This window comes from Eurosta solidaginis, chromosome 1 (genome assembly GCF_040869045.1).
Source record: "Eurosta solidaginis isolate ZX-2024a chromosome 1, ASM4086904v1, whole genome shotgun sequence".
NCBI classification, from domain to species: domain Eukaryota; kingdom Metazoa; phylum Arthropoda; class Insecta; order Diptera; family Tephritidae; genus Eurosta; species Eurosta solidaginis.
In genome coordinates, this window is record NC_090319.1 from 166,678,480 (window position 1) to 166,701,606 (window position 23,127).

Here is a 23,127-nt window from a genome sequence, read left to right on the forward strand (position 1 = left end):
ATCTGTCTCCTATGCTCAGTTCCGTATCTTCGTTCTACAGCAGCCATCAATGCGTCATAACTGTTCCGTTCGTACTCTGGAATAGTCTGTAAGATTTCCGCGGCAGGCCCTTTCAGTGCCACGAACAGAGCTGCAACTTGATCTTCAGCATTCAAGTTGTTCACTGCTGCGGTCTTCTCAAACTGTACCTTAAAGACCTGGAAATGAACAGAGTCGTCAAAAGATGGAGTTTTTACCTTCGGATTTCTTGCTGAAACTGCTGGGCGATTTAGTTGCAACTGCTCGATACGTCCTCTCAAAGCATCCACTTCGGCCTCGATTTTTTCCTCAAACTGTAAAATTTTTGTATCCTGGGCCTCCAGCTTCGATGTTACCCTTATCTCCTGTGCCTCCAGCTGCGAGGATATGCGGGTCTCCTGTGCTTTCAACTGCTCAGCCAACTGAGATGTCATATATGTCTTTTGCTCTTCCAGTTGGGATGCCATATATGTCTTCTGCTCTTCCAGTTGTGATGACATATTTGTGGATATTTGTGATGACATTTCTGTTATACGTGACTCTTGCGCTTCCAGCTGGGATGCCAATTGCGACGACATTGATGCTACTGTCGATGTTTGTGCAGATATTGCAGCCAATATCATGTTCAAGTCTGTGCTGGCAACTGTCTGTGATGCTTCGTTTTTCTCTTAAATTTTTGTGGTCTCCTCGCCATCAAGATGAAAGATATACTCTTCCACGTTAATTCCCTCTAATTCCATTGCCTCTCGTAGTCGTGCCTGAAGTTCGAGTTTATTGACGGCTGTCCAACTCCTTCTTCAGTTGCTGGATCTTCAATTCACTGAACTTTGCCATGTCCTTGTTGTCCTCTGGAATTTATTCAACAATTCCTCTTCTGACACCAATTGTAACGAATTTACTTGCAAATCCTCTTATTTGCAACCCTCTGCTAAGTTCGAATCACTATATTGTTGAATAAATAACTCCAATATTTAATAATGCAAAATGGCCTTTATTAAATTACTTCACAATAACACTCAAACTTTGCAACGAATAGCTTGCTTAATAACCAAACTGATTGATAGCTCAAATGAAACTCTCCCTTCGCCTCTACTGTCGCGCCTTTTAAACTTTTTGATTTCTCATTGCATACTTCAACAACTACGTTTATAACTTCTCATTTGAGTAATACTTGCACAAATTATTGCCCTCTCTTGTGACAACTCAGATAAGATATATGCATGTGTTTGCGCATTGGTTCTCCGCTGCTCGTATACGTACATATGTGTAGACGCAATTATTGATTCGTTTATGTAGATACATAATGATTGAATTATTGATGTGAATTCACGTCACTGTTTAGCATCGGCCTGGAGATGGCAGTGTTGCTAATATTCGTAACAGTATATAAGTATGAATTGGTAAAAATCTCAAAAACATGTTAATCAGTTCAAAAAGAAATTCATATATTTTCACGGACGCACCGCTTTACTAAAAAAAAAATTCATATATTTTAACGGACGCACCGCTTTAATAAAAACAAATCTCAATTGGTTTTTCACGGAACCACCGTTTTATATCAAAAAAATATCGTTTGGTTTTTCATGGAACCACCGCTTTATATAAAAAATCTTAATTGGTTTTCCGAAAACCACCGTTTATATCAAAAAATTTCAATTGGTTTTTCGCCACCGCTTATATCAAAAATTCATCAAATTTATAGCGTACCTGGAGACTACTTATCTAGTTCAGTCTTATATGGTGATATTTTGTTTGAAAATGTACGTATTAAAAAAAACTGAAGTAGAATGAAGATTTGAAAAATGGAAATTTAGGCATGTGAAACTTTAAATAGAAGATTTGTGAAATGCTTTGAAATTTTCAAAAAAATAGAAGCTTGAAAGTATGAGAATTTGTAAAATAAATTGATGAATTTTCAATTTAGAATTTTGAAAGCTTGAAAAATTTGAAGAAATTGTAAATTTGTGAAATGAATTTAACCTTAAAAAAAAATTATAATAATTTATAAAATGCTTCGAAAATTTAAAAAAAATTGTTGGCAATTGAAGTAGTTAAAAAATGCAGAATGTTTCTGAAGCAATTTCAGGAAAAGTTTTTGGCATACCCAGGGCTGACAACGTTAGCTTCGATGAAAAGACGCATTCGCTACCACCAGTGATCGGGCAAAACGACTTAGAATTTTAACTATTTGCAAAGATTGGCCTCATCGGAAAATTCAACATCATTTCTCTGCTACAGTTCACATGATAACTGTTGCCAAGAAATTTGCTGAAGAAAAAGGAATTCTGGCAGAAGCAAATCCCAAGAGTCATCCGTCATTACAAAGAGAAGTTAATGATTTAATAACACAATTTATGAACTCGATGAAAATAGTCGTGTGATGCCCGGGAAAAATGATTTTGTCTCCGTAAAAATTAATAACGACCGCATTCACGTGCAAAAGAGGCAACTGTTGATAAACTTACGCGAACTTCATCAAATGTTTAAGGAAAATCACCCCACGGTTAAGTGTAGTTTTTCAAAATTTGCAACTTTGAGGCCAAAACATTGTGTTCTAGCAGGTTCAAGTGGTACTCATTCAGTATGTGTTTGCACTATACATGAGAACGTCAAATTATTAGTCGAAGGACCTAACATCAAACATCTAACTGCTGAGTCTGTGCACTCAATAAAACGCAATCAAGACTGTTTAAAACGTATGTTATGTCTTAATGCATCATTCTTATTTCGGAAAATGTGCCTGGGGCAACAAATTTGATCGATGAAATAAGAACAATTTTGGAGGATAGCTTCATTGAGGAAATAACTTACAGACAAAATGGGTGAACGTCGATAGAACCACTTTGCAAGAAATGGTATCCCCAGTTGATGAATACTTACAAAAATTAGAGTCCGGTTTAAAAAAAATTAGTATTGCATTCATGCATAGTTAAAAGCCAAAACAAGTTCATAAGCAGCAAAAAAGAATCTTTACCAGAAAACGAATGCATTGTTCTATGTGATTTTTCCGAAAACTATGCATTTTTCGTGCAAAATGCTGCTCAAGGAATTCATTGGAATAACAATCAGGCAACAATTCATCCATTTGCCATTTATTACAGGCATGAAAGCGGCAAAGTTCGTATGAAAAGTTCAAGCTTTGTTGTCATTGCGGACTGTTTACATCACAACACAATTGCCGTGCATTTATTTCAAAAATACCTAGTGGAATATGTTAAAAATAATAATAAATTGGCTGCCAGAGCAAGTCTACAGAGAGCGAATAATCCAATTCAAACGCCAAAAGGATTATTTGAGTGGGCAATAGCGGCTATCCCAAATAATTCATTTAAATATGTGGAAGACGAGGAATACTACAAAGAAGAAAAGAACCTTGAAGCTAGATTTAAAAAGGCAGTAGCAGTGAAAGGGACGTTGACATACCACAGCATGATTCCAGGAAAAGTAAAAGCAAAGTTTTTTCTTTGGATGATCATTCAGTTGAAGTTCAAGTTATGAAATAATTATTATGAAATATGTATAAATTTAAATGAAATTAAAAATTATTGTTAAGTTGATTTTAACGGTTTGTAGTAATTAATTAGTACATCAATTGCCGTCTTCAAGACTGAGTTTGTTATTTTTGTAAAATTGATATTGTATAAGTTTGTTTATATATTAGACCGAATACGTTCAATAAACCTTGCTCATTTTCTACTTATAATAATAAATATAATAATATAAAAATAACTTGTAAAATCTTAATTTTACAAAAATAAGTATTATAATTTATAATTTATTATAAATTATTAAATCCTATATTATTAGAAATTATTAAATTCTATTTTCGAATACGAAGTTTTTTATATTTTTACATGTAGGTAGTATCTAAACACACATACACATATATGTACATATTTGCTTACGGTTTTGAAGTGTGCATTCCCATTTTATTTTCAATAATATATCGTTAGCTTAATGTAAAAATGTGCTAAGTCAACTTTTATGAATTTTACAGGAGATGAAAAAAACTGAATAATTTTTGAAATACCCTTCTTTTTTCAAAACTGTGAATGAGGATACCTTAATTGCAATGCTTTTGGAGTGTAGAAGCTTAAAAAAGATAAATAAAAATCATGCATGACAACCCAGCGGCTATTTTATGACTTAGCACAATTTCCGCACTCAAAACAAATTTTTTCTCCTGACTTAGCACTTTTTACTCAATATGTTTCCCCATCACTCCTCCCCTTTAATGATTGAATATAACACATACATATTTGACAAAAAATACTATTTATTTGTCAAACTATTTCTAACGGTCCTGATCTGGACTCTTTTGGCGGATGGTGCGCAGACAAAAATTTATTTTTAAATTCAAACAAATGCTGTGTTGTGTCTTACTCCAAAAAGACAACTGCCAAATACTTTATCTACAAACTAAATGCTAAATCTCTTAACCGTTGTCAAGAGAGTAAACACTTGGGTGTAATTTTTGACTCCAAACTCTCTTTTTCTAGTCACATTGACTTCATTGTTTCAACATTTGTTGCAATGGTGGGGTTCAGTAGACGTAACACGAGTGACTTTAAGGACCCTATTACGTTGAAAGCACTTTATATATCCTTGGTCAGAAGTGGTCTTGAATATTACTCAATAATATGGAATCCTTTCTATGAATCTAACTCCTACAAAATTGAGGGAGCTTAAACATTTTTACAAATATTGCTTTACGTATGCTTCACTGGCCAGACGGCCTCCCATCAAATACCAGCAGGCGCAAATTGCTTGGACTTCAAGCTTTGTATGACAGAAGAACTTTTATCTCACTCATGTTTGCCTATAATGTAATAAACTTTAGCACGAATTGCTCAGATTTATCTAATTTGTTCATTCCATATATTCCACTGCGTGATCTTCGGCATAATAGATTACACAGGCCGACAGCATCTCAGACCCAGGAACCGGACTATATATTTTCGAAGGATTTTGATGCGATGAATCGAAATCTGTCCTCAAAATTGCTCTATCAGCTCTGGATGGTATCTTTGAATACAAGTATTTTTCTTTGAAATGGCGTTGAGTTTGCTCAAATATCTTTTTTTTCGCTGAGATATCGTATTTTGAAATTTTGTGGTGTGGTAGGAGTGGTTTCTAGGGGTTAGGGGATACGGAAGTTGAAGGGTTACCAGTTAAGTTGGTTACCCACTTGTGGTGTGAGATAAATAATACTTATTTTAGGAAAAATTATGAGAGTAAATGTTGTCGCCAGGGTTAAGTGAGTTAGCCTGCTTGCGGTATGATAGGGGTGGTTTTTAGGTGTTAGGGCTGTGTGTGACTTGGTACCCGAGGGTTAGATAGTGTAGGGGTGTGGTGAGTTAGCAAACTTATGGTGTGAGACAAAATTTTAAGTAAAAGAAGACTCAATTTAAAAAAAATAGTAATCCACTATATCTCAATCGATTTTCAGGTGTAGGGAAATTTAGAAACATGAAAACTTCAAAATGCGATATCTCAGCGAAAGAAAACTATATTTGAGCAAGCTCAACGCCATTTGAAAGAAAAAGACTTGTGCTTAAAGATGGCGTCCTTTAACTTTGGTGAAAGAAAACATCTGCAAGGCTACATAGCCTCAAATATGGTCAAAAACCGTGTTTTTTGCACTTTTAGGTTAGGATATCTCAAAAACCAAAGATGACAGAGCAAGGCCAGATTTGGATTCAGCGCATCATAAACCTTCGGAAATATATAGTCTGATCTCTGGATCTGAATAATGGTTGAATTTTGTAGGCCTGTGTTATTTATCGAAATAACTCATAAAACGAATTATGCTATGAATGAACCTATAACTAGCACTATACATCTACATAGCAATTAGATTCAGTAGTGTTATTAATTTTAATAACAGCTTATATAAGTTTAAGCCTGAATTGTTTTCTATTTTTAACTGCTCTGTAAGAAAGCATGTAGTTATCGACAGGTAAAATTGAAGTATATAAAAGTCAGCGCAAAGCATTGATCAAACACCAAATGCATGTCTCAATTGGGTGAATCCAATTTTAAGGGGTTGTGTTCGCAACCCTCTCAATGGGTTGTCAGCGCAATATATAGCTTCTCCAACCCAATTGTTAACCTCACCTACCCGTGGCGAATCATGTTTCATTGAAAGCCGAGGCTCTGACGACCCCAAGTTCCTTATGGAGCTATGGGGCGGGGAGGGCGGGATGGCCTGGAAGGTTTAATATGGTCATATAACTTAACCGTTCCCGATATGGTCGGGCTAGTACCTTAATACTGCTTTGTTACCGGAACGTACCGGATCTATATCCGGCAAAGGACCATCAACATCGGTCCAAAGCCTTAGGAGAGTGTGTTTATTTATTTATTTAATTATTTAAAGTCAACTAACGAGAGTGGTCGACTAACAAAATACAAAGGAAAGTAACATAAAAAAAGATAGCGTAAAAATATATACAAGTATAGAATTAAAAATGGAATTAATTGAAAATTTACAATTTTGTTTAACGTTGAACAAGTACGAAAATTAAACTATCATTACAAATTAAACAAGTAAACTTTAAGATATCAGTTGAGATTGAAAAGTATAGCATTGCATAAGGCAACAAACGAACATTCGATACTAATGCAATTATAGAAGTCGTTATAGTACGAGCACCAAACACGTATAGGATCATTTTTGCCAAAATTTATACGACAAAGGGGTAAATGGAAGGGCACGTAGTGTCTGGACATCCTAGCATGAACTGCAAAGTTCAATCGGCTTAGCAGCTCAGAGGAGTCAACCTCACCTAGAATTAGCTTATGCAGGAACATTACCCCGAGTAATATTCTACGATTTTCCAGAGTTGGCAAATCAATGAGGAGAAGTCTACTTCTATAAGACGGAAGATGAAGATTTGAGTCCCAGTTAAAGGCCCGTAGAGCAAAAATTAAAAATTGTTTGTACACAGACTTAATACGCTTTATATGAGTAATATATAATGGACCCCAAACACACGAGCAATACTCAAGTAGTGGGCGGACCAGCGAAGTGTAGAGGACTTTGGTCAGATACGGATCCTTGAACTCCTTAGCCCAGCGTTTAACAAAACCAAGAGTACCCATTGCTTTATTAGTAAAGCTGAAATATGTGAATTGAAGCTGAGTTTCGAGTCAAACAGAACCCCTAAATCGTTAATCGAAGATATACGCTCCATAAGAGTGCCATAAAGTGCATAAGACGACAGGACAGGCTTCACGCGATGAAATGTCATGAACTTACATGGAACAGTTTAGAACTAATGCATTTATTGTACACCAACGTTGAAATGAGTCCAAATCAACCTGAAGTAGATTTGAGCGAGTTAAATCCGAAGGCAAGCATGTATAGCGAATTTTTACATCATCGGCATACATTAGAGCTCGTGAATGATTCAAAATTTGTGGCAGATCATTAATAAAAATAGTAAAAAGAAATGGGCCTAACTGACTGCCCTGAGGTACACCAGAGGTAACATTAATTGATTTTGAAATAATATTTTTATAAAGCACCTTTTGGGTTCTATTAGAAAGATAGCTTGAGAGCCATGAAGTCAGATTCTTCGGAAATCCCAGTAAATCAAGCTTCAGAATCAGAAGTTCGTGATTCACTGAATCAAAAGCTTACTAAAATCCGTATAAATCACACCTGTTTGCTTTCTAGCCAAAAAACCATCCCGAACTAAAGAGGTAAACTCAAGTAAGTTTTTGGTGGTTGATCTACATCTCACAAACCCATGCTGAAAGGGTGATAATATGGAAGTACACGAATGTTGAAGCGGACAGGTAATTATTTGTTCAAAGGTTTTAGGAATAGCTGAAAGCTTAGCAATTCCCCTATAATTCTCAATATTAGATCTACTACCTTTTTTGTGCAGAGGTATGATAAATAACTGTTTCCAAATTGATGGAAATGACGCCGATTGCAAAGATAACTTGAACAATTTTACTATCGGTTCTGGTAAGTTCACAGCACAGCCAGGAATACCATCGGGCCCTGAAGAAAAAATCGGTTTCAGAGCTAAAAAACTCTGAAGTACAGACTATCAATGACTGGATTAAGAATACAGTTCGAACTAACTATTTCGAACGGATATCTACCGGTTTGGTTACAGGTTGACGAATAGGTAGATTTGAAAAAGTCTGCGAATAAGTCGGCAATATCATGGTCAAGGCTAGCATTCTTGCGACCCAAAGACAAAGATGATGGAAATCCCGAAGATTTGCGTTTTGAATTAACAAACCCGTAAAATTTTTTAGGATTGTTAAAAAACTAAGTTTCGCATCTTGTTAAATACGACTTGTAGCAGTTTTGATTCAGGCGTTGGAAATTAGAACGGGAAACTAAATATTTAAAAAAATCTTCAGAAGTACCAGATCTTTTAAAATGCTTATAGAGCCTCGATTTAATATTGTTCAAGTTAGCAAGTTGCCTCGAGAACCAAGGTGGTTTACTACTTTTAGCCTTAACAAAATGAACCGGAACGCAACGATTAATAAAGTCACTTAGGTAACTATAAAAAATAGACGTGGTAGCCTCAACATAAGTACAAGCATAAAGGTCAGACCAATCGTGGGAAGCTAACAGTTGATTAAGCAAATCAAAGTTAGCCTTATCAAAACATCTCGAACGATAACAACATGACACTTCCATGAAACTAATCGTAGGCAGTAAATTGTCCAGTGTAACCTCAAGTGTGGGGTGCAAGGGATCTTCAGGCAGGGATAAGGCAGGGATTCGACTGAGACCATTACCTACTGAACTATCACCAAAAACTAAATCTAACAACTTATTTTTAGAGTTCACTACATTATTGATCTGAACTAGCGGCAATTCAATAAGCGAGCCAATAAAATTATGCTGAGTGACAGGAGTCAAAAAGTTTGAATCATCGTTGCCAATTCAACTAACGTATGGTAAGTTAAAGTCCCCAAGAACCACCAGGCGATCGTTATCACGCTAACGAGAATGTAGGCTGTGGATAACTGCTTTATGGCAATCATAAACGTACATATCTGACCGAGCCGGTATGTAGGAACAAGAAATATATAAGAAAAAATTCGGGAACAAGAGCTTTACAGCTATGAATTCAATGTCAAGCACGTCATCAAAGCTCAACAATTCAGTAGAAATACTGGGCAATACAGCGATCAGGACACCGTCTGCTCTCGACTGACGATCACACCGAAAAACAACGTAGTCATTTGAAAATAACTCTGAATTTAAACTATCAGGTTTTAGCCAAGTCTCTGTGAAAGCAATCACTTCCGCTGTAAAAGTAAAACTGTTGAGGTAAAACGCATTTAATTTAGAACGTAAACCACGAACATTCTGATAGTGAATAGCTAATTTTGAATCGTATTGGCAGGGCTGGTAATCAAGTTTTTTGAAACTATACGTGCGCGAGGCTCAACCTTCGACTTTGTGGTGTACAAATGTACCACCGAATGTATATGCCAAAAAATTTTGTCAAGAACCATATCAAAATATACATCTGGAACTGATATTTTAAATGAAGAAAAATCCCTCACATACTTAAAAACAAATTTATGTGCACTAGTGTTAATAGAACCTGTACTATTAGTCTTAGCAAAGATAGAATTAACCACATCAGGCTCCGTCAGAGATGGATGCAATGTTGATACGAAAATTGCCCGTCGGGGCGGCACGGCAGTAACCAACCTAGGAACAGCCGGATCTAAATTAGTATCACCCAAATTTCCAGCAACATCAACAATGTTATCGTCATTCGATACAGCGTCATTACCATTTAAATTACGCGCAGTGTTGCTATCATTTACAATATTTTGGTTACTAACAGCATGAGAAGAGGCAGTGTTCATAGAAATGTTAGCGCCGGCATTAGCAGTGTTAGTAGCGCAAGGCACTTCGGCAGAGCTAACATCATCATTGAAATTGCTTTGGATATTAGCAGCAGAAACGGGGCCAGACTTCTTTTCAATGTTAGCGTCGGCAGAATTGTTAACCATGATTGTGCCTTTGTCTTTGTTTCATTTCTTTTTTTTGCCAGCACTACCACGCAGTACACCACAGACCGCTTCATCATAGAGCTTATGTAAATTACTGAGCTCAGAACGTAAAATTTCTAATTCGCCTAAATACCGGCAACCGCGCTTGCTTGCTGTGCTCGCAAACTTTTCCCTTCGGCAAGAATAGACGATAACATAAAATTTAGATTATTATCATTTACATGTTGTTGCTGTTGTTTTTGTACAGCAATAGCATTGTCACCAACAGCACAATCGCCACAAATATACATTTCGTCCGAATTTTTAAAGTGATCCAAATCCGCAGCTAAGGTACCAACAACACTGCAGGTGATAAACTTTTTTACATTTTTCACACTGCACACTGCTTTGAGCGCGTTCAACTCTGTGTCCGCAGAAACAGGGCATATTGTTTGTGTAAAGCAGCTATGAAGTCAAAAACAACGTGTAGCAACGTGGCAGTCGTTAATACAACAACAACAAAGCATGTACCTTTAGACTGAATGAAATAAATAAGTAAATAAAATGCGCGCACAAAGAAATGACTAGTAATTCAGATTGATATTATTGACTGCTTGACTTAGCACATTTTTTTTTTTTTTTTTTTGAACAGCTGACGACTTAGCACATTTACACATCATTGCCCAGAGCACGTAAAAATTAAAATTTAAAATATTTTTTTGTTGTGATCGTTGTATTTTGAATTAAGTTTTAAAACTGCATTAAGATACAATTTTTCAAAATAAGTGACTTAGCACATTTTCACATTAAGCTAACGATATGTACATACATTTTAAAAATAACTAAAAAATAGAAATTGTTTTTTTATTTGTATTCTATTGTCTATTGTACTACAATAATGATTTGGTAAACCACAAATACTAGCTACCTGCTATGTGATTAGTAGGTTTGTTTGCAAGTACATATACATATGTATGTATGTTGTAGTTAAGTTGACCATGCATGCATACACAGGCAGGCGTTGGCTGTATACGATTGTAGCATGTACCTGCTTCAAATAAAGTTAATATCTTTTGAACAACAAAATTGTCCAACTTAAAATAAAAAGGGTTTTTTAGATGAAAGTGTGTCGCATATTATATATATTTTTTCGAAAATATTCGTGGGGGAAAGCAGTATGTAACAATTATTTAAAAAATTAATTTTTTATTCATTATTTTGATTTTATAAAATTAAATATTTTTTAACGCAGTTATAAAGTAAATATTGTTACCTTCAAAATAAAACAAAAATTAATAAGATACGACGAGTGGAACCAAAGATATAGCATTTTGAATGTGGGCAAGTTTGATTACCCATCGAATCTGAGCAGATGTAGCTCTCTTCGAGGAAATCCTGACACAGGTATTTGCTTATTTCGTACGAGCAACTTAAAAAAGAAAGTTTAAGCCGAATCAAAATTATGAAATCTCAAAAGTTGTTCGATTTGTAAAATAATGACCCATATCTGGTTTATTCCGGTAACGAGCACCATTTAGGTACAAGCCCGACCATCTCGGGAACGATTTAATATGACCACATTGAACCTTCTCGGTCATACCACCAATAATTTATTCTGAAAGACTTTTATTACAAAAGGAATAACAGTTTGGATCCCTGGCTATAATTTTTATATGTTTCGCTTATGTTTTTTTTTATTCCCGTAAAATTTGACGAAATATACATCCACATTGAACAAAGCTCTTAATATAACCTTTATCGACTGTCTATGGAAAATTTCCATCTTTTTTTCAAGAAATGTTAAGATTCTTAAATTTTTAGTTAAAAATCATAAAAACCGACAGTAAAAAAACGAAGTGAATGAAGCAAACGCGACCCAGAAGCAAGTGAATATTTAGATTGCCAAAATGAGTGCCACCGATAGTCACTGAAGTCAGTGAGTGCTCTTATATGATACGAATTTGGTTTCACTTGGGCGAAAGTGACTCCTCGCGTCGCGTTGCGTTATACAAGTTAACACAACAAACGTTGCAATAACAAAATTATTGCATCACACCAATATCAAGTGACAATGCGAACATTTAACCTGATTGTCTCCCATGGGCAAATGACACCACACGCGCTACCAAAATATGATGACGCTGCTACAACAAACCCAGCAAATATTCCCAGCACATGCAGTGCAACGTGACCTGACAAACATACAAATGTAGAATAAGCTGTAAAGTAGAATTAAGAATAATTGTAAAATCAGTTCTAATTTGACGGTGAAAGAATAAAGTCGGACTTCGTGTCCACAAAAAAATATTTTTTTTAAGGATTTAATGTAGTGAAATCCTAACTGGCGCCCGAGTGCTAATAATCGGGTGAAAACGCGCAATAAAATCGTTGTGGCAAAGACACCTTAAGCAGCTGCAAGCCATCGGGAGTTTAATCGGAAATTAGTTAAAGTGCTTAACCGACCGATAAAAAAACAAGCGCCAACCCGATAAGAACCAAGTGCAGGAAACAGAGGCCCCGCCGTTTTCATTCCTACAGGAGTTTGCCCCGGCTTTAAAACCTTCCGTCTATCGCCGTATTTTTTGGTAAAATTTTCGGGCGTTATTCCTGGTGGCTAGCAGCTCAATCCCCTCGCACTAACGCCTTTCTCCTTCTGCTATGTTCTTCCTGAAAAGGAGTCTCGCTCGGATTTGACCATGTTTCGAGCACCGGCAAATTCAATCAGCCTCAGTCCGTTAGGAGAAGCTTCATTGTGTAGGCTGAACTTTCCGACTGTAGGGCCAAAAACACCTCCTTTGCCCACCCTGGCGTTAAAGTCGCCAAGCACGACTTTTATATCATGTGCTCGTATATGCGTTCTAATTTTTCATAAAAAGTGTCTTTCACCTCATCGTCTTTCTCCTCTATCGGTGCATGGGCGCAGATGAATGATATATAAAAAAAATTTGCTTTTATTCGGATAGCGGGGAGACGCTCGTCCACAGGCGTGAACGCCAGAACTTGGCGACAAAGTTTCTCTCCTACCACGAATGCGACACCGAAACTGCGCTTATTCGTATGGCCACTCCAATAGATGTCACAATTTTTTATCTTCTTTCTTCCTTGCTCCGTCCAACGCATTTCTTGGATGGCGGTGATGTCAGATTTTGCCTTGACGAGGACATCAAGCCGGGCATCTGCACCAATCCCATTCAGGGAGCGGACGTTCCAGGTGTATGCCCTCAATTCATTGTCCTTCAAACGTTTGCCATGGTCGTCATCAATAGAGAGTGTATTTATCCGAGGCTTGTTGGTATTTCATTGTAGTATCGTTTTACGTGGCGGGTCCCAAGCCCAGCGCACAACCCGCTCAACGGGGGTGAAAATATTACTTGCACGTTTATATAGCGAGCCACTTGCTCCAAGACAGACGCCCGCTTGCAGCCGCACCTAGAGGTGTACAGACGCTGCCGATGAGATCTCCCCGGCTAGCCCTTAAACCAATTATGTCAGAGTGGCCTAGACAGGTTGTCGCCTTCTCACATTAGCCCACCGCTAAACGGATGTTTAGCGGCTTTCCAGAGGATACTTGGCCGCAAGCGACCGGCAGTAGTGAGCTGCTTGAACCGCATGCAAAAGAATCGGCCTGGCCATTCCCAGGTGAATGGCGGTCAGAAGCTTTCCCCACTTTCGTGGACTTCTACACACGCCTCCACCCTCCAAGAGAGATATTACCACTCTCTAATGCCAACTCACATCCCTGGTGCAGGAAATTGTACGATCCAAGAGTTCTATCAAAACGTTTACACTCACCTGTCCTTAATCCTAAACAAATTAACAAGTCTGGAAATGAGCCAGGAGTCGCTCTCGCTCCTTACACACTTATAGGCACAAAGCCCTTGACACATTTATTGGACTCCTAGGGATGAAAGAGACCGAAGATCTCCCACAAGCCCTACACTTATGTCTCAAACTCGAAAACCAAGTTGCCCGTAGCAGCTATTCCTTTACACAACCAAGCACGACTCGAAATGTTAATCCCATTATCACACCTCCACTGCCACCTAGGAACCCGCAGTACAAACCTCAACCATTTTATCCGCAACATGCGTATATCCCAGGCCCACAAATGCAACCTCGACACCAATACTGCCAACAAGTCACCCAACGAAACCATCAACTTCAGCAACCTTAGCAAACCTATCTCCCAACCCAACCGCCAGGACCAACGGCTCCGAAGCCGCAACCTCATCCAGAGCCTATGGATATCGATAGCTCCACCCAGTCGAGAGCACTAAACTACATGAATAGGCCAAACTTCAATAAACCAGCGGAAAAAGGACGTCAAACCTTTCGCAACAAATTCCACTTAAACAGCAATGGAATCTTCATATTAACACATCCGCACAAGACGAACAATATTACTAAGAAGATCAGCACCATCACTAAAACTGGACACCGACCGAAGATGAGTACGGAAGATACGTGGCCAATGCAGAGCACGAAGAACTACTGCAGGAACACCTTGACGATAACCAAGCAGATTACATTGACGTAAATTTTTTAGGATGAAGAGTTCCTCGTTACCCTACGTTGAGTTTAGAACGAGGAACGGGAAAATCCTTAAAATATTAATAGACACCGGTTCTAGTAAAAACTATATACAACCCCAATTTGTCTCGAAACCTATCCCCAACGAAAAACGTTTTTTCGCAAATTCAATAGCGGGTCAAATTAAGATCACCCACCACACAATAATAAATCTTTTTGGAAAAGATAATGCACATTAAAAATTTTTTATTTTGCCAGAATTAAAAACCTTTGATGGGATCATAGGCAACGATAGTCTCAAAGATCACCATGCAACCCTTAACGTTCGTGATGATATAATCAAGTTCGGTAATGGTAAAGAAGTTAAAATTAAACAAATGCTTTCCCCTGCAGTAAATAAAATCGAAGTTAGGACCGAACATATGACACCCTCTCAAAAATTGTATATGCAACAACTTGTAAAAAATACGATCAATTATTTACTGAGCCAAACGAAAAGCTAACCTACGGTAGTGGTGCCGTAGTAGGCGAGATAAGCACGTCTTCCGACACGCCCGTATACACCAGATATTACCCATATCCTGTTTGAATGAGAGAATTTGTCACCGACGAAATTCAAAGCTTACTTAATGATGGCATAATAAGGCCATCGCGTTCCCCATACAACTCACCTGTATGGGTAGTCCCAAAAAAACTAGATGCCTCTGGAAAAAAAGTATAGACTCGTAATCGACTACAGGAAATTGAACAACGTAACTGTGGCCGATAGGTATCCAATACCCGAGATTAATTTAATAATTGCGCAACTAGGAAATAATAAATACTTTTCAGTAGTGGACTTAAGTGGATTCCACCAGATACATTTAAAGGAATCTGACATCAAAAAAACAGCTTTTTCCGTCAACAATGGCAAGTATGAGTTTACACGACTCCCGTTTGGACTGAAAAACGCGCCGTCCAAATTTCAAAGGGCCTTAGATGACATTCTAAGGAATTACATAGGTAAAACCTGTTATGTCTATATCCACGACATAATAGTTTTCGGCGGCAATGAAGAAAGACACCTCCAAAATATCGAACAAATATTTCGACTCTACAAGAAGCGAATATCAAGGCACAATTAGATAAATGTTAATTCTTTCGAAAAGAAGTAGAATTCTTAGGATTCATTATTACACCTGACGGGATCAGAACCAACCTTTCAAAGGTCGAAGCAATTCAAAAATTCTGATGACCAAAAACTTTTAAAGATTTAAGATCTTTCCTTGGACTATCCGACTACTACCGCCGCTTCATCAGGGATTACGCTAAGTTAGCGAAACCCCTTACCGCGATCTTAAGGGGGGAGGAGGGATGCATTTCGAAGAATACATCCAGTAAAAAACAAATAACTCTCGACAGCACAGCATTAGACGCCTTCAATAAATTAAAGTATTCACGTGTGTCAAAGGAAGTAGTTTTAGCATATCCTGATTTTAACCGACGCGTCCAATTACGCGATCGGCGCAGTTCTCGAACAATCAGACAAACCAATAGCCTACATATCCCGTTCGTTAACAAAATCCGAAGAAGCATACGCCACAAACGAAAAAGAGATGCTAGCGATAATTTGGGAAGTGAATAGCTTCAGAAATTATTTATACGGTTCACCTAAAGTGGTAATATTTACGGACCACCAACCCTTGACCTTCGCTTTGAGCAACAAAAACCACAATGGGAAGATGAAGAGATGGAAGTGCATCCTAGAAGAGTATAACTATGAACTACAATATAAACCTGGAAGAATCAATGTGGTTGCCGATGCACTCTCTAGGCCTCGTAGAACAGAAAACAATAGCCTTTCAACTGCCACTCGTCACAGCAGCGATAGTTCCTCACACGACCTAATACCCAGTTTGGAAACACCCGTTAACGTATTCAAAAACCAAATTCTCTTAAAATCAAGCCCTATATCAACATATCAATTCAAAATAGTTTTCCCGACTTATCATAGACACATTGTATAGGAACCAGACTACGATACTACCCGACTCATTAATATCCTTTAAAGATCCATCTGTTATAAAATGTTTAAAAACAGAAGAATCAGAATCACACTGAAACCATTGTGAAAATAAAACCCAAATTTTAGAAAACTACTTTTTCCCAGCCATGTCCAGAAAAATTTAAAATACAATTAAGAACTGTTTGGAATACAGCGAGAATAAATACGATCGCCATTTCATAATCCCGAATTGAAAAAGACGCCATTACCACAGTACCCAGGACACATCCTTCACATTGATATATACATGACAAACCTGGTACTAACGGCAATCGATAAGTTCTCAAAATATGTTCAGACGAAAATTATAAAATCCAGAGCAATAGAACACGTGAAAGAGCCCTTCCGTGAACTTTTATTCCAATTTGGCGTCCCAGAACTCACAGTCATAGACAATGAGACAAGCCTCAATTCCGCATCCATTACCTAAATGCTCGAGGACACCCTCGGCATCCGAATATACAAAACTCCTCCATATAAAAGTTCGGTTAACAGACAAAGAGAACATTTTCATTTCACGCTTACAGAATTAATATGATGCCTAAAAGCTGAACGAAATTTCTCATTATTCCCCGAACTTTTGGACAGAGCAGTTTACGAGTACAACTATACAGCACATTCCACAACAGGATGAAGACCAATTGAAGTATTTTTTCGGATGAAGTGTTAGTACAGACCCAAGCCAATTTGAACAAGCTAGGAGAGAAATCACAGAAAAACTCAGGGAAAAACAGAATAAGGACCTTACCCAACACAACAAGAAACGCCAACCCCTCGAAATCCTTGAATCCCTTAAACCGATAAAGAAACTACGTAAAGAAAGAGCTATGAATATCCTAGGCACTGCGTGGAAATATCTGGCTGGATCACCGGACCACGATGACCTAGAAATCATTAGCAACAACCTGATGAACCTAAACGAAAATAACAATAAACAAACGATAATAAATGAAAGTTTTAGTAAAAGGTTAACCAATATTACCACAATGACAAATTCAATTTTAAATGGAATAAGTAAGAGTAATAGTATAATCGATGAAATTGTAGTAGATTTGCAAAGCAAAATAAGGTTAATAAAAGATGAATTAATAAACATAAAATACGCCATATAATGGGCTAAAGGAAATATCTTTAATACTGTAATACTGTAATGCAAACAGGAAGTAAAAGTAGCATTAGAAAAATTAAATACAGAAGAAATGACATTGAACAACGCAGAAGAAGCGTTAGAATTTTCGAAAATAAATGTTTTATGTAAAGAAATGATAATTATCTATATGGTAGAAATTCCACTTACAAGTAATGAAATTTTAGGAAAGTAATATTAAGGGCAGTAAAAAGGCAAACTAATATTGCAATAAATATTCAATAGGATGAAATTTTGAAATGTAAAAATAAAACATATGGCATTCGTAAGTCATGCGAAATATACAATGAAATATCAATATGTACTAGAAATAATTTAGTAGACTTAAGTGAAGATCAATGTATACCTAGATTAATAAATAGTTTGAATTCGAGTGGCTCTACGATGTCAGGTCAGCATATATCTGCGGCATGATTCAATCACAAGAGGTTTGCTCGGCTGAGCAAATTTTTTGACAATTGCAGCCATTTTGCTCCCAAATCGAGTTGACATCCGTTACCTGTGTTGTTTCTTTACGATTTTTCGAAAAATATTAGTAGTAGAAATAGGAAGCAATTAGTTTACAAATACCCGATAAGTACTTAGAGCAACTTTTTAAATTTTATGATGAATTTATTAACCATGCCATGGTCCATTAGTGTGGAAGATAGGTAATTTTATGAAAAGTGAGGACACCGAGAAATCGTACACTTTCGTCAACCTATGAATATACGAAACCTAAACCAATTTAAACTTCGTCGTTCAACGTCAAAAACTCGACTTGTAAATCGATTCACGTAAAAATGTAATGGAGATGCCATAACGAAATTTATACATTGAGCGAGTTAACTTATTCATTCCGTATGTTCGGAACAGTCGTCTGCATTTAAGAATTTGTTTAGTTGGTTTTATATTTGGAATATTATGTATATACTTATTAGGAATATTCGGACCCCGTGAGGTAGTATCAAACGAACGTGTTCCGAATTTTCTAAATTATCGGTTTATCCGGAACCCTTCCACGAATACTTAAACGGGGGTGGCTTGCTAAATCTTAATGCTCGATATTTTAAAAATGTTTTTTCCAAAAACTGTTCTATGTGCAATTTATGGGTAGCTGAAGACACTTATCACTTCATTGGGATATGTCCTATATATAAAGACATACGGTTTAATTGTTTTGGTGAGAAAGTTTTAGATCTGCAGAAGGTGGTAAATATCCTTAAGAAATTCCCCTAAGTATAGAGAACTTATTGTCAACGAATTTTCATAAATGAGTTGTTTAGTTATAAGTAATATTAAGCCATACAACATTTATTGTTATTGTCTGGAATCTTTATTTATTTTTATATATTTATAGTTTAATTCATTTTGCTTTACTTTTGTAATTACTAGTTGAAAGAAAATAAATAAATCACTACTACTACTACTACTTAAACGGAAAAGAGCTTTCCGAAATTTTAGATAAAAAGGTAAATAACCCCTGTGTAGCAGGACTGCACAAAAGCTTAACACTTCTGCCAAAGTCAAGGCCGGAATATAAAGTTTCAAGTCAATAAGCCATTTTCTTTAATTTTTTTTGGTGAATGACCAAACCAACATACAAATAGAAATGTAAGGCGCGATAACCTCCGGAGAGATCTAAAGCCGAGCTTCTCTTGCAATTTGCGTCGTGCTCCTCTTGAGTTTCCCTACAAATTGGCCGAACGGGACCTACATGTTTTATGCCGACTTCGAACGGCATCTGCAAGCAAATGAGTTTTCACTGAGAGTTTTTCATGGCAGAAATACACCCGAGCGCTTGCCAAACACTGCCGAGGGGCGACACCGCTTAGAAAAATTTGTTTCTAATTGAAAAACCTTATTTCTAAAATTTTGATGTTGCTTTGCCCGGGGTGTGAACCGATGGCATACGGTGTGGTAGGTGGAGCACGGTAGCATCAAACCACGGTGGCCGCCAAACCAACATAACTCTTTATCAATTCACAAAATATTTAGTAGAAAATGAATTATTCCCCCCAAAACCTGTTGGCATTTACACATTTATTATCACTACTAATATACTACTAAAGGTACTTTTCTATTAAAATTTTCGCTGAGGGGGATTTAATTATTTCCCTTTTTCCTTACTTCGTAAAAGCAACCCGTCCAGATTTTTAAACTTGGGAGTGTCAAAATCTCTGTCATCATTGAAGAACAAACCTCTAGTAATCGAATAATATATCTGCGGTAGAAGAAGTACAACCAGGCATTATCCTGCTAAACAATTTCAATGGTCAGATAGAAGTTAACGATGCACCCCAAGAAATTAATGAGACACACCTTATCCAATTTTATAATTCAACAGTAAAAATAAATAATCAGTTATACAGAAATATTGCATCCCAACCATTTCAAGCCATACCTTCAGTCCTGCAGCTAACTCCAGCTGAAAAAGGTAATATGGACATTTTATCATCAGAAGTTCTGCAAGAACTACACATCCACAACACAAAGCGAATTGATTTTTTGACAAAGACATTTTCTGTTGGGACACTGACAATCGTAACCAGCATAGCGCTGGTGGGTATATTAATTATCATCCGTACACGTAAATCAATTAGTCTTGAATACATTGAAAAAAGCCAAGCAGCTCAAGCTGAAATTCCTACAAGGGTTTTACCCAGCCAGACAAATAAAATCCCGACCTACATCAAGTTCAATGATCTTCCGTTCTTCTAATGACCGAGGACGTTCATTCTTGAGTGGGGGATAGTTAACGCAACAAACGTTGCAATAACAAAATTATTGCATCACACCAATATCAAGTGACAATGCGAACATTTAACCTGATTGTCTCATGGGCAAATGACACCACCCACGCTACCAAAATATTATGACGCTGCTACAACAAACCCAGCATATGTTCCCAGCACATGCAGGTGCAACGTGACCTGACAAACATACAAATGTAGAATTAGCTGTAAAGTAAAATTAAGAATAATTGTTAAATCAGTTCTAATTTGACAGTGAAAGAATAAAGTCGGACTTTGTGTCCACAAAAATATTTTTTTTAAGGATTTAATGTAGTAAAATCGTAACTTACATAATAACGCCGTAAATTAAAATTTACATTTGTAATTTCTTGTTTTTCAGCAGCAAATAAAACGGAAATGCCTCTGAAGATGCTAAAAAGTTTTAGCGAAACGTCGGGAAAAATAGTGGAATGTTTAATTTGCACTAAGCAGCGATTAGATCGGATTAGCCTAAATTTTTTTATTTTTTCATCGCACACTCCTAAAATAGTCTAAAGTTTAAATTCTTCAAATAACTCGGATTAATCGAATAATTTGAACTAATCGAATAGTTCGGACAGTTTGGTATTCGACTCGGCAGCCATATCAAGGCCCAGAACAGAAGTTACTAGCATATGCTTCTGAATTTCACTTCTCCATCAGGCAGTTTTTCGGGAGCTGATTTTTGAACTCGAAATCTCCAACTTCATACCACTCAGCCATAAGAATACTTCGCTGCACTCTTTGTAAATTGTCCCTAAGTATTGACCTTTTGTTTTCTTCGAACTCTAAAAATCTTTCTGTAGACACAAGAGTTTAAAATCAGTTCAAAATTACGTGCAGGGGATTAAAAGGAAATGTTAAATGTTTGGCCACTGTTCGCCGGTCTTTCGCCCTCTGTACCAACATTATATCCATTGTTAAATGCAAATGCATCTAACCACTCTGCTTACTTGCCTAAGTTTGAGTTTGTTGACTTAACCTTTATACCATTCTATGCTACTTCCTTTATTTACTTGTTTTTCTGGTTTATATCTTCGCCTCCAGCACGATTCCATAAATATAACTCCACATTTACCGAAAACATCCTTCTTTTACTTACCAAATCAAAGCCATTTATATAATCCAAACAACGGATTTATATTGTATCTTTAATTTACAATAACAATGTTTAAATGTTATACTTAAAGTTCATGCGAAAAAGATACTGAATGTTCACTTGAGCAACATCATAGACAATGTATTCATTGTACAGAAGGGACGTTTTTAGGTCCTCATCCGTTACAGGTTTGCCAAATGGTATCTCTACACCATCCTCCCGTTTATATGACTCACTCGGATTCGGCATAGTTCGTCCACGCCCTAAAGTACTATGTTTATTTGGTGGTAATTTAGTTATATACTTTGCAGAGGTGCATTCCAACATATCGCCAAGTGCTACTTCAGATAAAATCATAAGACCTGTACAGTCTTGAGACGTAGTACAGCAATAATTTGCAGATTTTGAAACCATATCTGCAAAATATATTCCTTTCCCAAACATGTATCCTGTAACAGGAGCCTCGGGTGGTGCAATTTTTAAGCCATGTGATAAAATTCCAGCAAAGTTCGTAATACGAGAACCATGCCACAGCAATTTCCGATTCTCAAGCTTCTTAAATGGTTTGTAACGCCGAGACTCACCTTGACGAGCTACTTTAAATATATCAACGATTTCCAACTCATACATTTTATGCGTTTCGCCATGAGTATTGCGAACATACTTTTCTAATATATCAAACTCTTCAGTACTTCTATCAATAGGCTCAAGTTTGGCCTTTAGTTGATCATAATGTTGGTCTAAAGGATTTACCTTATCTTCTTTATTTTCCGCCTTTAACATATTATAAGCACACTCAATTTCCATAAGAGAATCGAGCATCTGACGATGTTTCTCAACTTCTTCAAAGGTATCCAGAATTGGCGGTGTTTGAACACCGAAATTATGTGGTATTAAAGTATAAAAGCGATTGGTTGCATCAATAAAGCTAGCTTTATTTCCTTCCCGCTGTATTAGGTCGTAAATTTCAGTAAGCACTTTGTAAGCTGATTGTATTTGTTTTTTACTTAGTTTTCCCAGAGGCATTTTTTCCATGTCTAGGTCAAAAAGCTTCATTGTTTTTTTCATAGCATCAATATCAAACAAAAGTGTCATAAGACGTTGCACCGACGGATCTAATTTAGATTGAATCTGGAATTTTCCTGGGTCGTCAATTAGCTTATCGTCTTCATATTCAATTTCGATTGGAAACATTCGGCCAGGAACCTGAAACAAATATATAGTATAGATTTGTGGTCGCAAAACTAAGCCATCAAGTAGTAAAATTTCATTAATTAGAATAACAATCTTTAGCAAAATAACTTGCATTTTTATCATAGAGCAACTGTGCTATGTGTAAAATAAAACGACGGAAATAAATCCTAGTTTGCATGTTAGCATAACATAATATGCCTCACTTAAAAAGTGACTTGCTAACAAACAAAACAAAATTACTGACCTTGCAGCGCGTGTAGCACCACATTAAAAAAGTATTCCCACATTCGTCAAAACCGCTGACGACACGTCTGGACATAAGACACCCTTATACTGTTTTCACACAGAAACTTAA

At 36.8% G+C, this 23,127-nt stretch overlaps 1 protein-coding gene across 4 annotated transcripts in view; it reads right to left on the reverse strand.

Annotated features, from left to right (window-relative positions):
- Window positions 1-21,616: 21,616 nt before the first annotated feature.
- Parp1 (Poly-(ADP-ribose) polymerase) overlaps window positions 21,617-23,127 on the reverse strand; it is a 636,927-nt gene continuing 635,416 nt past the window's right edge. For all 4 annotated transcript variants that reach the window (XM_067760013.1, XM_067760014.1, XM_067760015.1 and 1 more), the window contains one exon: window positions 21,617-22,784. In XM_067760013.1, coding sequence (XP_067616114.1) covers window positions 21,651-22,784 — 1,134 coding nt within the window. In that variant the 3' untranslated portion in view covers window positions 21,617-21,650. The remainder of the gene's footprint in view (window positions 22,785-23,127) is intronic.